Raw genomic sequence first — 14,924 nt, forward strand, 5'->3', positions numbered from 1 at the left:
TTAAATCCCCCTCCTTTTTTTTAAGTTAATTTTAAATTGTGTTTCATGCCACTGAATTTCATGTTTTTTTTTTTTTTTTTTTTTAATAGTTCCTTAATGTCCCAATGTTTCGAAATGTCTCTCTGAAGTGCCTCACTGAGATTGCTGGTGTGAGCGTCAGTCAGTATGAGGAACAGTTCGTGACGCTGTTCACACTGACAATGATGCAGCTCAAACAGGTAACGCGACGCTGTCTCCAACAGCTAACGCCTCAGAAAATGTTAGATTGGACTTGAACCATTTTAGCACAAGTTACAGTAGATTTGTGATAAGGTTATTGTATGTTTATACATAAAATCAACAGTAAGCTGTGAGTTTTGTGAGCACTCTGAAACTCCTTCACGTACAGGTTCTGGGAGTATTGTGGCAGTTCATTTCTATAAAATTCAGAAGCTGGACAGACACTGGGCAGCCTGGGATCTGATGATCAGCTCTGCTGCCGACCTTGATTCTTGAAGTGCAGGAGACATTTCCTGCACTCACACGTTGATGTTGTACTCTAGACTCTTGTTTCAAACAGACTTGTGAACACCAACCACTGGATAAAAATTACCATTGGTCATACCATTAGTTTGATTCCTTCTGTCAAACCCGTATTGATATAATTAAGATTCTTGGAAGAGAGAGACCCTAGAGACGCCATTGATTTACTGCGAGGGAGGAAGCTGAGAAGTTGAGGCTCAGAGTTGCAATGAGTTGTCACTAAATCCCACCAAACTGTACTGTGTGTAGCAGACCACGGGGCTCTAGTGAAGAGTAAGCTGTTCTGCTCTTAACGCTTCAATGTTAGTAAAAGGGTGATGGAATCATAGCTCTTATTCCTGCCTTTTGTTTTAATAAGATGTAGACTAATGGTTCATTTTTAAACTTGCAGATGCTTCCTTTAAATACTAACATTCGACTTGCGTACTCAAATGGAAAAGATGATGAACAGAACTTTATTCAAAATCTCAGTTTGTTTCTCTGCACCTTTCTTAAGGAACATGGTCAGCTTATAGAAAAAAGACTAAATCTCAGGGAGACACTGATGGAGGTAGGCTTGGTGGAGCCTTTGGTTCCTGCAGTTCTTCTCTGCATGGTAACTCTTAAAGTCTGCCTTTTCCCCAGAATGTATGTACCTTCTGAGATGCCTTGTTACTTGTCTGTGTATGTTAAATAACAAGTTGTCAGTACTGAATTACAGTTACAAGCCAAGTTTCCTGATTTTGTGTTCTTCGTAATGCCAGAGCCAACAATTTATAATCAAAATTGAAAATTCCTAAGGGATGTTGACAAGGAAGATAGATTGGTCTTCAGTCTCATCATACACTGTGATATGATGCTCCCTGACTGAGTGGAGCTGGCACGTTAAATCGAGGCCCGGTTTTGTTTCTGCGTACATGTCTGTATTTCTTTAAATTAAGCACTATATTTCTATAGTGCCTTTATGTAGTAAAAACTTATTTTTTTGTCAGTTAAATTGGATTTTTTTTAATATGGGGCATAATTCACATAATAGAACTATTCATTTTAAAGTGTACAATTCAGTGGCCTTTAATATATTCATAATATTGGACAACTATCATCTCTGGCTAGTTCTGAAACATTTTATCACCCCCAGGCAAGACCCTGTAACCCATTAAACAGTCCCCATTCCTCTCCCCGCAACCCATGTCAACCACTAATCAGCTTTCTGTCTTTATAGATTTACCTATTGTAGGTATTTTATATAAGTAGAATTATAAAATATGTGACCTTTTATGGCTGGTTTCTTTCATTTAGCATAAGGTTCCCCCCCCCCTTTATTTAGATGAAGGTTTACAGAACAGACTAGCTTCTCGTCAAACAATTGGTACACATACTGTTTTATGACATTAGTTACCAACCCACATGATATGTCAACACTCCCTTCTTGACTTTGGGTTCCATATTAGCAGCTTTCCTGTCCACTGCCCTCTAGTCCTTGCCCCGGGGCTGGTGTGCCCCCTTAGTCTCGTTTTGTTTTGTGGGCCTGTCTAATCTTTAGCTGAAGGGTGAACCCCGGGAATGACTTCATTACTGAGCCAAAAGGGCAGCCGTATTCTCAGGGTTTCTCCAGCTCTGTCCGGGACCCTCTATTGTGACCCCTGTCAGAGCAGTCAGTGGTGGTAGCCGGGTGCCATCTAGTTGTACTGGACTCAGCCTGGTACAGGCCGTGGTAGTTGTGGTCCATTAGTCCTTTGGACTAATCTTTCCCTTGTGTCTTGGGTTTTCTTCATTCTCCCTTGCTCCCACAGGGATGAGACCAGTGGAGTATCTTAGATAGCCAGCTGCTCACAGGCTTTTAAGACCCCAGATGCTACTTACCAAAGTAGATGTAGAACATTTTCTCTGTAAACTATGTTAGGCCAATTGACTAGATGTTCCCGACACCATGATCCCCACAGCCCACGGCGCAGCAGTTTGGTCCCTCAGGGAGGTTGGATGTGTCATTCCATGACCTTGCCTTGTACAGGTTGTGCTGGCTTCCCCAGTATTGTGTACTCTCTTACCCTTCACCAGAATTACAACTTACTATTGTCTATTTAGTGTTTTTCCATCCCCACACCTCCCCTCCCTCATAACAATCAAGGACTGATTCTTCTTACGTGTGAACCTTTTGCATAAGTTTTTGAGGTTCGTGTATGTTGTAACGTATATCAATATTTCATTCCTTTTTATGGCTGAGTAATATTTCATTTACGAATATACCACATTTTTTAAATCCATCCATTCATTGATGAACGTTGGGGTTTGTTTCCACCTTCGGCTATTTCGACCAAAGGCCTTTAAACTCCATACTTCCATAAGAGATTTGATTAAAACATGTGTTTATTAACAGCTGTGTGAGAGGTGTTTGAGATGTTCTGGTGTGTGTCAGAAGAAAGCACAGTTTACTCCCAGAGAACTTAGAGTCTATTGAATGAATAATGAAATCTCAACAAAACATGGATTTTTATTTCCCATTGAAGTAGCAAGTGGAAGACAGTTTACGGTTGGTTAATAGTGTCTAAGGATTATTTTAATAGTTTTGGTCTTATGTGTAGGCCCTTCACTATATGTTGTTGGTATCAGAAGTAGAAGAGACAGAAATCTTCAAGATCTGCCTTGAATACTGGAATCACCTGGCAGCTGAGCTCTACAGGGAAAGCCCGTTCTCCACGTCGGCCTCCCCGCTGCTGTCCGGAAGTCAGCATTTCGATGTTCCTCCCAGGAGACAGCTCTATTTGCCCGTCTTGTCCAAGGTAACAGTAAAGCATAGGTTTGAATGCTCTTCCTGCTGCTTACTTTCGGGGTTTTGAGAGCTAAATGCACATATTTGCATTTATTTTTTGGCTAATCAGTCCAAATTCATGTGTTAAAAAAAAGAATCTGACAACTTCTTCATGAAGGTTAAAAACTAGAATATGAAAAGGATTGGCTTAAGAACCAAACGAAACTCACTGTCTTGGAGTCAGTTCTGACTGCTTGCGAACCTGTAGGACAGAGTAGGCTGCCCCATAGGGTTCCAAGGCTGTAAATCTTTACAGCAGCAGACTGCTACATCTTTCTCCCTCTGAATGGCTGGTGGGCTTGAACCCCACCCATCGTTCGGTTAGCGTCCCAGCAATTAACCTCTGCATCACCAGGACTCCGGTTTAAGAACCAAAAACCAAACCAAACCCACTGCCATCAAGTCCATTCCGACTCAGCGACCCCGCTGGTTTCCCAGGCTGTAAATCCCTATGAAGCAAACTGCCCCGCCATCTTTCTCCTCTGGAGTTGGTGGTGGTTTCGAACTTCACAGTTAGCAGTCAGTTGCTTTAACCACTGCACCACCAGGACACCTTGGTTTAAGAACCAAAAAACCAAACCAAACCCAGTGCCGTTGAGTTGATTCCGACTCGTAGCGACCCTATAGGACAGAGTAGAACTGACCCATAGAGTTTCCGTAGAGTTTCCAAGGAGCGCCTGGCGGGTTCGAACTGCCGACCTCTTGGTTAGCAGCCATAGCACTTAGCCACTACGCCACCAGGGTTTCCAGTTTAAGAACAGTGGCTCCCAAAGTGTGATCCTTCTACCAGACGTTTTGGCATCACCTGTGAGTTTGCCAGAAATGGATATTGCAGTCTAGTGAATCGGGTTCTCTGCGGATGGGATTCAGGAAACTATTTTAATTTCTCTAGGTGATTCTTATTCATAGGAAAGTTTGGGAGCCATTGGTTGTAGGCTTACCTTTTAAGTGTTTGTTTCTTTACATTTTATTATTCTTAACTTGGGAGAATCATTCTGTTTGGTACGGTGATGGTAAGTGCATACCTTAATTTTGAGGGGTGGTTGCATTTCTAGATTTGATGTGGCTGATTTAAAAAAAATCTTAACACATTTTTATTCATTGGTTTATTGTCGAATAGGTCCGTTTGTTGATGGTTAGTCGCATGGCTAAACCAGAGGAAGTATTGGTTGTAGAAAATGATCAGGGAGAAGTTGTGAGGGAATTCATGAAGGATACGGATTCCATAAACTTGTATAAGAATATGAGAGAAACATTAGGTAAGTTAATCTCATTCTGGGGTGATGAGTGATTTTTAGAAAATACGATAGACGTAGTTTCTGAATCTGTTAATGGCCATCTTTGTATTTAATAATGTACAGCTGTTCCTTAGCAGTAAATCATCTTTTTGCCTCATCAGTTCGCATTTCAAACATCCGGACCTTTTTGTTCCCTTTCTGTAGTTTATCTTACTCATCTGGATTATGTAGATACAGAAAGGATAATGACTGAGAAGCTTCACAATCAAGTGAACGGTACAGAGTGGTCGTGGAAAAATTTGAATACGTTGTGTTGGGCAATAGGCTCCATTAGTGGGGCAATGCATGAAGAGGACGAGAAGAGGTTTCTTGTTACCGTTATAAAGGTATGCAGGGGGCACGTCTGAACGAGAGCCTTTATATCGGTGCACCTTGTTACCGTACGTGACCAAAATTTGTCTGTTCTTCAGGATCTATTAGGATTATGTGAACAGAAAAGAGGCAAAGATAATAAAGCTATTATTGCATCAAATATCATGTACATAGTAGGTCAATATCCAAGATTCTTGAGAGCTCACTGGAAATTTTTGAAGACTGTAGTTAACAAGCTATTTGAATTCATGCATGGTAAGTCTTTATTTAATATATATTATTATGATAATTATGTTAGTTGAACAAAATAGATGAATGTTTCTGTTTTGTTAGAGACCCATGATGGAGTCCAGGACATGGCTTGTGATACTTTCATTAAAATAGCTCAGAAATGCCGCAGACATTTCGTTCAGGTTCAGGTTGGAGAAGTGATGCCGTTTATTGACGAGATTCTGAACAACATTAACACGATAATATGTGATCTTCAGCCTCAACAGGTGTGTGAAACACGGCGGGTCTTATTCCCCACCCCCCCCCCAAAAATCACTTTTTCAGTCAGCGGTAAAGATGGGAGTGGAAGGAATGCCACTGCTGGGTTCAGGCCAAGTGTCTCTAGTTAGATAGGGAGGCAGAAGCTTTACCAGAGGTTTGTCAGGCTGCTGTCTTTGCTCATATAACATGTCCCTAACACATATGTAAATGGCGTGTGTGTGTGTATATATATTATGTTTTATCAGCATGAATAAAAATATGAATGTAAAACATCTGCCTTTTAAAATAGGTTCATACATTTTATGAAGCTGTGGGGTACATGATTGGTGCGCAGACAGACCAAACAGTACAAGAACATTTGATAGAAAAATACATGCTTCTCCCTAATCAAGTGTGGGACAGTATAATCCAGCAGGCGACCAAAGTAAGTTATTACTGCTTATTAAAGTTTTAATTGGGTTGGAGAAGGCAGTGTTACTTAAAAAGGTGAATTTCGTCCTTTTGATAAGTATACCTCATCTACAGGTGCCTTTCTGTGTGGTTTTGCCCATAATAAAATTGCGTGTAGTGTGTTTTTCTTTTGTTTTTTTAGGTGATAAATTAAGACTGTTGCACTCCATCCTTGAGTAGGTGTGAGCGATGAAGACACCTGTGTTTTGTGATTTAGGGTTATAAGTGTGATGGTGGTTTGAGGCATGGGAAGTATTTTTTGTTTCAGCAGTTAAATTTGGCAATTGGAATTTGTTTCTTCCTTTGCAGAATGTGGATATACTTAAAGATCCTGAAACGGTCAAGCAGCTTGGTAGCATATTAAAAACAAATGTGAGAGCCTGCAGAGCTGTTGGACACCCCTTTGTAATTCAGCTTGGAAGAATTTATTTAGATATGCTTAATGTATACAAGTGCCTCAGTGAAAATATTTCTGCAGCTATCCAAGCTAATGGTAGGTACTGCTGAGTTCTCAGAGTGGCGTGTAGCAGGCCAGCCTACCTTCAGTGACTTCGTTCAAGCACTCGGTGTTTTTCACAGATTTAAATTAATTCTTCTGTTATTCCACATAACCCTTGACTTTTTTTTTTTTTTTAATCACTTGTATTCCCCTTTGAATTAGTGTTAAAGTTTGTTTTCCCAGTAAGTTCACCTTGGCTCTAGGTTTTTAACAGTAAATGGGAATAATGGCCCCTGAAGCACACGTAACTGCCACTGTACGGTTTTAGGTGTCGAACTAGATTCCGCTGGATTGTTTTTCAGGCGAGATGGTTACGAAACAGCCGCTGATAAGAAGTATGCGGACAGTGAAAAGGGAGACGTTAAAGTTAATATCCGGGTGGGTGAGCCGCTCCAGCGATCCACAGATGGTGAGTCAAAGAGATCGTCGAACCCGGGCTTCAGACCCGCGCCTTTGGATCCGGCCCCTGCTGAGGATTTGCCTTTCTAACACGTTCCCGAGAAGTTATACATAAGAATCGCCTGGGGGTCTTGTTAAAATGCAGGTGCTGATTCAGTATATCTGGGGGCAGATGCAAGTTCTCAGCAGGGAACTTGTTAGAAATTCAGAGCCTCTCAGCTGGGGTTCAGACCTGACCAAAATGGTTCAAAGACTCGTGTCTGACTTTCTGTTGTGTTTTTTTTGAGTTGATGCTGCAATAAGCTGCGTTTGTCTACACGTTTAGATGATTAAAAGGCGATGTAGGCGTGTACGTACGGGGCTGTTCTGTCGCACTCCGTCTCATGGAAGTTCATTTAGGCGTGTACGTACGGGGCTGTTCTGTCGCACTCTGTTTTATGGAAGTTCTTTACCAGTAGTTAGGTGCTGTCTTCTAGAGACGTTGCTGTAAAGTGGGTGCTTTCCAGCTTGAAGTTGTGAACGCGTTTAGCTCTTGCTCCTTTTAGTCTTAACATGATTTCCAGAAAGGGAAATATGCGTCAACTTGAAAAAACATGAATTGTTTTTAGCTTTGTTGTTGTTAAACCTTTTCCTCCACTTGAGCCTTGGGGCTGTTGAACCAAAAATACCCTGTTCTCTTATCACTACTGTTTGAAGTAGTGGCCGACAGGTGTGCTGTTTGCTTGGATAATTTTGAATTTTTAATATCGTTCCTTAGGAAATACTTTTCAGGAAGCTTGTTCAGAGTACAACTCTCATGCCGTTCTGCAGGTTGCTTGCATAAACATTGAACACTTTGGAACATGTCGTGGTTTGACTGTATCGAAAACTTGAAAGTAGAAGGTCAGATGAATTGAAAGAATTTTGAAGTCAGTAATTTACAAGAGTTATTTATTAAAATATTTTCCAGTTAGAATTCATTAAGTTACAATTCTTTGAGCAGGTGTTGACTAGTGTTTGATTGAGTTCCTTGGTTCCTATAGATTTTACCATCCATATAAGAAATTCTGCTCTCATGGTTTGAGAGACTTCATCCCGTTTTTTAGGTTATTATCCCACATTCACAGCATTTTTAGAACCTTGGGACCAGTCACTTCATGTTGGGCCTCAGCTTCCTTACTGTAAGAGGGATTTGAACCTCGGCTGTGTCTGTGGCATTTTCTAGCCTATGAACGTGATTTTCTGGTTTCTTTTTTGATTAAAAAGTGTTTATGTAGGAAAGCCTAATCAAAGCACAGAGTTTTCTCATTTTCTTCTGATGGTCAGCCTAAATCATACAGGCAGCAATGACCTAGTTGCTTACGATAGTAAGCGCGTGCCTAGCTTACAATTTTTTCTTCAACAGGTAGCTGAAAATTTTGTTCCTCCTTTGTTGGATGCAGTTCTCATTGATTATCAGAGAAATGTCCCAGCTGCCAGGGAACCAGAAGTCCTTAGCACCATGGCTATTATTGTCAACAAGCTAGGGGGACACATAACAGCAGAGATACCTCAAATATTTGATGCTGTTTTTGAGTGCACGTTAAATATGATAAATAAGGTATGTGGTTTACATTTCGGTTATATCATGGAAATTTTACGGTATATCCTTACAACTCCTGAACTCAAAAATAATGTCTACTAATGTAGCAGAATTTTAAGCCCTTAAAGTTAAATGTTTGAATATTTAGATCAGGAAAAGACTGGTTTTTAAATCTACTACATAAAGATCTTCACAGCAAAAAAGAGTGAATTTAGATGGTAGCAGGTTTTCGAACAACAGCTAGCATTTATTGAAAACTGTACATCAGATATTTTTCTAAGAACTTAATGTTATTAATTTGTCTAAATCAACGAAAAGTTAGGTCTACTATTTTCATATATAAAAGTATAGTGTATGCTCGTAAGAAAAATTGAAAAACACATCAGCCAGGAAGAAAAAAATGTAAATGTGAAGTGTACAAATTTACACAATGGTTAACATCTTGCTGTATTTTTTTTCTAGTCTGTTAGTAATCTCAAAGTCACTGTAAAAGAGTGGTAGTGTAATAGGCTTAGAGTTAGGAGAAAATTGGAAGTTCTTCTCTGTGAGTTTTGATGAGTTCTTGACTAAAAGGTTGGCCATAGGGGGTTTATGTTTCTCATTTAAGTTACACGTGCCAAGTCATCCTTTTATCAGTTAAGGTGACCTTCTCTTCCTTTGATTTGGTGATTCATATATGTCACAGTAGGTAGCTTCCCATTCCTTAATAGGTGTGAATTAGATTTTCTTTGGGGTAACCCTTCAGGAGGCAGTATATCTTGGAAGGTCTTAGGGCTGGCTTGCTTTTTACCTCTGATTTAAGCTCCGGAGTTAATGGTATTGAAACTCTTGTTTTGTTCCCACCACTTATTTTTAGGACTTTGAGGAATACCCTGAACACAGAACAAACTTTTTCTTACTACTTCAGGCTGTCAATTCTCATTGTTTCCCAGCATTTCTGGCTATTCCACCTGCACAGTTTAAACTTGTTTTGGATTCCATTATTTGGGCTTTCAAACATACGATGAGGAATGTCGCGGATACAGGTAAATACGTGGAAACGGTGTTGGGTTGACATTGCCTGCCAGTTCAAGAACCGCTTGTTACAGACAACATAGATAGATGTGTGTAATTGTACATAGGTAGGTAACACTTCTTTTTTTTCAGCATTCTGATTGCGGGTACCAAGTGTCTGAGTGTGTCCATAGGCAAGATCGAGTTACGGGAGGCGGGCCTGGGTTCAAGGTAGACGGAACATCACTGAGATGGAGTTCCAAGTCCTGGCCGGTGACTGAATGTTCCTTGTCCCCAACTGTCTTGTTTCAGGAGGGGGCATGAAGTAAATTTTAACTAAGACTTAAGAAATAGTAGAAAGGTGGCAGTAGTCATTAATTAGATGATTATTTGTAAATAAGCATCGATTTTTAGTGGATCTCCATCACTAACGTAGGCAGATTATTGTGTTAGTTGTCAGCAGAAAAGAGGGAGAGTGGGCTTTGAATGTGGCTAGCTTGACGAACGCTGAAGTCTTCTCGTGAATGTTATGCTTCTGTGACACCTTTTCCGTGTTCTCTGTCTCTTAGGGTTACAGATACTTTTTACACTCTTACAAAATGTTGCACAAGAGGAAGCTGCAGCTCAGAGTTTCTATCAAACCTATTTCTGTGAGATCCTTCAGCACATCTTTTCTGTTGTGACAGACACCTCACATACTGCTGGTAAGAATATCAGCCATCAGGGTGTTGGTGTTCCAGCCATTACCACATCGTGTAGTTAATTCTTTTCTTCACACCGACAGGTTTAACAATGCACGCGTCAATTCTCGCGTATATGTTTAATCTGGTAGAAGAAGGAAAAATAAGTACACCCTTAAATCCTGGAAATCCACTTAACAACCAAATGTTTATTCAGGAATATGTGGCTAATCTCCTTAAATCTGCGTTCCCTCATCTACAAGAGTAAGTATGTTTGATAATCAACTTAAATATGTTTTAGTTTTAAAAAGAAATCAGTACAGTGATGATTTGATGGTTGTGTTTTGATTTGCAGTGCTCAAGTTAAGCTCTTTGTGACAGGACTTTTCAGCCTGAATCAGGATATTCCTGCTTTCAAGGAGCATCTTAGGGATTTCCTAGTACAGATAAAGGTGTGTATTTGCAACTGCAGAAATCTTAAGACTACTGTGATCACTTAATTGTTGCGTGGTAAAATTAATCACTTCATTGGTAATAGAAAATCAGTGTCTTTTTATACTGTACAGTGTACTACTCAGTGACCCTGAGACTGGTTATAGAATGAAAAACTAAAGGCCAGGAAGAGGTTAGGTTTGGGATGTTTTTGGAAGCTTGTTATTAATGTAATTCATTTAGATCATCTAAATGTCTGTTTCAGAACTGGTAGGTGAAGGATCCCACAGACGTTAAGGAATGGAATGGGGGAAAGAAACACATTGGTAGCTCCTTTTAGGATTTTTTCTCCATTTTGTTATTGTTCTACGAGAGTGAAGAATTCATTTGGGAAACATGAGAGCAGAAGGCAACCTGTTTTTGGCTGCAGTGTTTTATTTACTCAGGCTTAACGGGAAGAACTTTCCTTGTATCATCTTGTTTTAAAGAAATCAAAAAGTCTGTAAAACCCAGAAGTAATTTGTGAATGATCTTAACCATGACTGTTGAATAAGAACTGGTCACATAAGATCTTAGGGCTGTAAACCTTCGAGTTTTTTCCTGTAAAATACAAATCGTTTTGGTTTTTACTGTAAAAACGGTTAAGTGTAAACCCATTTAATTCACAGAGTGCAGAGAGAATGCAAAGAAGAATGAAAAATTAGACGTACTATACGAAGGAGCCCTGGTGGCGCAACAGTTAAGCTATCCAAAAAGTTGGAGTTTCAAACCCAGTGGCTCCATGTGAGAAAGAGATGGCTCCCATAAAGATTACAGCCTAGAAAACTTGATGGGGCAGTTCTACTGTGTCACATGGAGTTGCTGTGAGTCCGAATCGACTGGAGGGCACAGCGGTGTATGAAAATGGTGATGATACAGCCAATTTCAGTTTAACAGCTGTCGTTAGCCTTAGGAGATACATCTCGCTGGAATCTTTCCTTAAAAAACCAAACCTGTTGCCGTCAAGCCAGTTCTGACTCATAGCAACCCAATAGGACAGAGTAGAACTAGTGCCCCGTAGGGTTTCTGATGCTGAAATCTTTATGGAAGCAGACTGGCTGGAGGGTTCAAACTTTTGGACCTTGCTGTTAGCAGCTCAGCGCTTTACCACTGCACCACGAGGGCTCCTCATCTTTACCTACCGGCTATATTTCATACATGTCTCTTCCACAACCTATTCGTTCAAGTAACACCTTTGGTTTTTAATTCAGCTACGTAGCATTGTGTCAGTGTACCATAATTTAAAACCCAGCCGTTTGATGGATAGTTTCTGTTTGTCTGCATATGAGGCTAGTGAGACAAGCCATTTTCCCAAATTGAAGTTGATCATGGCGACATTCCAACTGTGTGTCTTCACAGGAGTTTGCAGGTGAAGATACATCGGATCTGTTTTTGGAAGAAAGAGAGACAGCGCTTCGACAGGCTCAGGAAGAGAAACATAAGCTTCAAATGTCTGTCCCTGGCATCCTTAATCCACATGAAATTCCGGAAGAAATGTGTGATTAAAATCAGAAGTCTTGCTGTTTTTTGTTCTTTGTACAACTCTTGTTGGCAGAAGAAAGCAGCATCTGGATATTTGTCGACCAAAATGATGCCAATTTGTAAATTGAAATGTCACCTAGTGGCCCTTTTTCTTATGTGTTTTTTGTATAAGAAATTTTCTGTGAAATATTCTTCCATTGTTTAAGCTTTTGTTTTGGTCATCTTTATTTAGTTTGCATGAAGTTGAAAATTAAGGCATTTTTTAAAAATTTTACTTCATGCCCATTTTGTGGCTGGGATGGGGGGAGGAAGCAAATTCGATTTGAACATATACTTGTAAATTCTAATGCAAGATTATACAATTACACAGTTTTTCCTGTAAACTACCAATTTTTAATTAGGGAGCATTTTCTTTCTAGCCTGTGTTTCAGTCTAGAAGAAAAGGTAATGAGTAAAACAAATTGCGTTGTTAAAAGGCTACGGTGCTGCCTCGTCTGAAGCTGGCACCCTTTGGACTGAATGGTTTGTCGAGACTTCACGTTCTGCAAGTCTGTACGGCAAGATCATGTGCATATCATCCCATTGTAAAGCGACTTCAAGAAATATGGGAACACAGTCAGTTATTTTTACACAGTTGTTTTGTTTTTGTGTGTGTGTGCTGTCGCTTGTCGACAACAGCTTTTTGTTTTCCTCAATGAGGAGTGTTGCTCATTTGTGAGCCTTCATTAACTCGAAGTGAAATGGTTAAAAATATTTATCCTGTTAGACTAGGCTGCATCTTTTTAACAACTCATTAAGAAACAAAACAGAACTCTGGCTTTTGAGATGACTTGTACTAATTTACACTGTTTACCAAGCTGTAGTGCTTTAACAACACTACTTAAAAAGCAGAATAAACTTGGTTTACATTTATTTTCTCTCTTTTGGCTCAGTTATTCCTATATTAATGGAAGTGGTTATTTGTGTTTAAGCATCAGATAACATTTTTAAATGAAGTTTGACATCTTGTTGATTCACAAATAGAATTTTATGCTTATTGTTAGGGGTGAAGGCAGCAGCTGTGTAAAGTGAACATGCTTCTAAGTTACACCTTTGGCCCCCAAGAAACAAATCCCTTCTGTGACAGTTTGACTTTGCCTGTATTTGGGATTGGAGGCTACATTTTATCCTTGTCTGATCTGGTTAGGAGCTGAATGTAATAAAGCCTAGGGACTAGCTTCAGAATGAGAACAGAGGTGCAGGAAACCATTCCAGATACTCCTGATTAACTGTATTCTTTTAAAATGTGTCCCTTAAAAGTCAAACCCTTTTTTAAGGTGGCTGGAGGGACCGGGGTGAGATGTGTGGAGAACACATAAAACATAGAGCTGAGTGGGGAAAGAAACCAGCTTGGATGATGCAACTTCTAGGGGATTAAAGTAGCCCCTGACCCTGGACAAATCGAAGCATCTCAACTGCTGCTTCATGTGTTTGGGAACCGGTGGCTTTGTGGTTGCTGCGCACCTGATTCTGTGTGTTCAGCAGGAACGTGATTACAGTGAGGCGCTGGTGGCTGGTGGTGGAATTGTCACCGTCCCTGCCGAAGACCCAGGTTGAATTTTTTGTTTTGGGCTAATGCACCTCATGTGTAGTCACTGCCTGTCAGTGGAGACGTATGTGTTGCTATGATGATGGGCAAATTTTCAGCTGAGCTTTCAGGCTAAGGCTAAGAAGAAGGTTCTGGCAGTTTACGTCAGACAGTTGGCCGGTGAAACCCCGTGGATCACAACTGCCTGTTCCCGTCGTGCACGAGGTCACTGGGAGCCGGGGGGCCGGCGTGATGGCAGCGAACAGACACACCTGATGGTGGAGATGACTCGGGACCCGGCAGTGCTTTGCTCCATTGTGCGTAGGGTCACTGAGTCAGGCCAGCTTGGGGTAGTTAAGAATAACATAGTGGAACTTTCTGCATCAGCAAATGAGAATTTAAATACAACTTGAGAATTGGAAACAATTTGCTTCTCAGAGGCCTGTGGTAGACCTGATGTTTTTACAATTTCAGATTTGAGTTGGGCTTACTGATTTATTATTGGGTCCATACCTAAAAATATCTTTTAAAGAGGTTTTCATTGGCTTTTTCCTTGATAAATTTAACCAAGAGTTTAGGTCCATATTGTTGGTTCTAGTTGCATTAGCTTATAAAGTCCAGATTACTAGCTAAGAAAAGCTGTAACTGTCTCTCCTTCCACAGTGGCCTTGGATGGGGGTCCCTTCCTCTCCCCACTCCCCAGACCCCTAGTGTTGTAAGGAACCAAGCTTTGGCTTGGGAACCAGGCTAATCCACTTTGAATTAGAATTGATTGGGAACTCAATCGCTGCTAAAAGCAAGTTTACACTTTCCACCTAAAGCACAATAAAAATGTTTTTTAAAAGGCGTTTTTTGGTTGCTAATGACCTCTTCTGAAATCAGATGTCTGAACCTTGTTGTGTTCCATCAAGTATACTCCAACTGAGCGACCCTATAGGCAGAGTAGAACTGCCCTATAGGTTTCCAAGGAGCAACTGGTGGATTTGAACTGCTGACCTTTTGGTTAGCAGCCTGAGCTCTTCACCAGTATGGCACCAGGGCTCCATCCGAGCCTTAGACTTAGCCTGATAATCCTGACCTAATGTCCATGTTTTGAGTAGGTCAGTGTGAACTCTTAAGACTGACAGAGAGGCCTTAGGAAATCCTAGCTTGTCGCTTGGACTGGGAGCGTAGGTATCTGACCCTGCGGGTCTTGGCTTGGATGCTGCTGAAGGAAGTCCGAAGACCGCTGGCTTTTTGGGAATCCCGAGTTCACAGACTTTGATTGCCTGTTACTGTCTGCTATGAGCTGTTCCAGCCCCAACATTAGTGCCAAACTGAAATCACCTGAAACTGCTGCACCCAAAAAACAACAGACTCGGGCTCCTGTGATTGAGGAGATTCCTCTGTGGGACGGTAAACGAGGAACAT

The 14,924-nt window shown here is 40.7% G+C and overlaps 1 protein-coding gene across 5 annotated transcripts in view; it reads left to right on the plus strand.

Moving 5' to 3' along the window:
• XPO1 (exportin 1) overlaps nt 1-12,859 on the plus strand; it is a 42,639-nt gene extending 29,780 nt beyond the window's left edge. For all 5 annotated transcript variants that reach the window (XM_064276981.1, XM_064276982.1, XM_064276983.1 and 2 more), the window contains 16 exons: nt 90-218; nt 914-1,072; nt 3,084-3,281; nt 4,431-4,569; nt 4,753-4,934; nt 5,019-5,175; nt 5,254-5,417; nt 5,702-5,836; nt 6,172-6,355; nt 6,664-6,770; nt 8,145-8,339; nt 9,178-9,346; nt 9,884-10,018; nt 10,099-10,258; nt 10,350-10,446; nt 11,825-12,859. In XM_064276981.1, coding sequence (XP_064133051.1) covers nt 90-218; nt 914-1,072; nt 3,084-3,281; nt 4,431-4,569; nt 4,753-4,934; nt 5,019-5,175; nt 5,254-5,417; nt 5,702-5,836; nt 6,172-6,355; nt 6,664-6,770; nt 8,145-8,339; nt 9,178-9,346; nt 9,884-10,018; nt 10,099-10,258; nt 10,350-10,446; nt 11,825-11,971 — 2,457 coding nt within the window. In that variant the 3' untranslated portion in view covers nt 11,972-12,859. The remainder of the gene's footprint in view (nt 1-89; nt 219-913; nt 1,073-3,083; nt 3,282-4,430; nt 4,570-4,752; nt 4,935-5,018; nt 5,176-5,253; nt 5,418-5,701; nt 5,837-6,171; nt 6,356-6,663; nt 6,771-8,144; nt 8,340-9,177; nt 9,347-9,883; nt 10,019-10,098; nt 10,259-10,349; nt 10,447-11,824) is intronic.
• Nucleotides 12,860-14,924: the final 2,065 nt, after the last annotated feature.

Source organism: Loxodonta africana, chromosome 26, assembly GCF_030014295.1.
Source record: "Loxodonta africana isolate mLoxAfr1 chromosome 26, mLoxAfr1.hap2, whole genome shotgun sequence".
NCBI classification, from domain to species: Eukaryota; Metazoa; Chordata; class Mammalia; order Proboscidea; family Elephantidae; genus Loxodonta; species Loxodonta africana.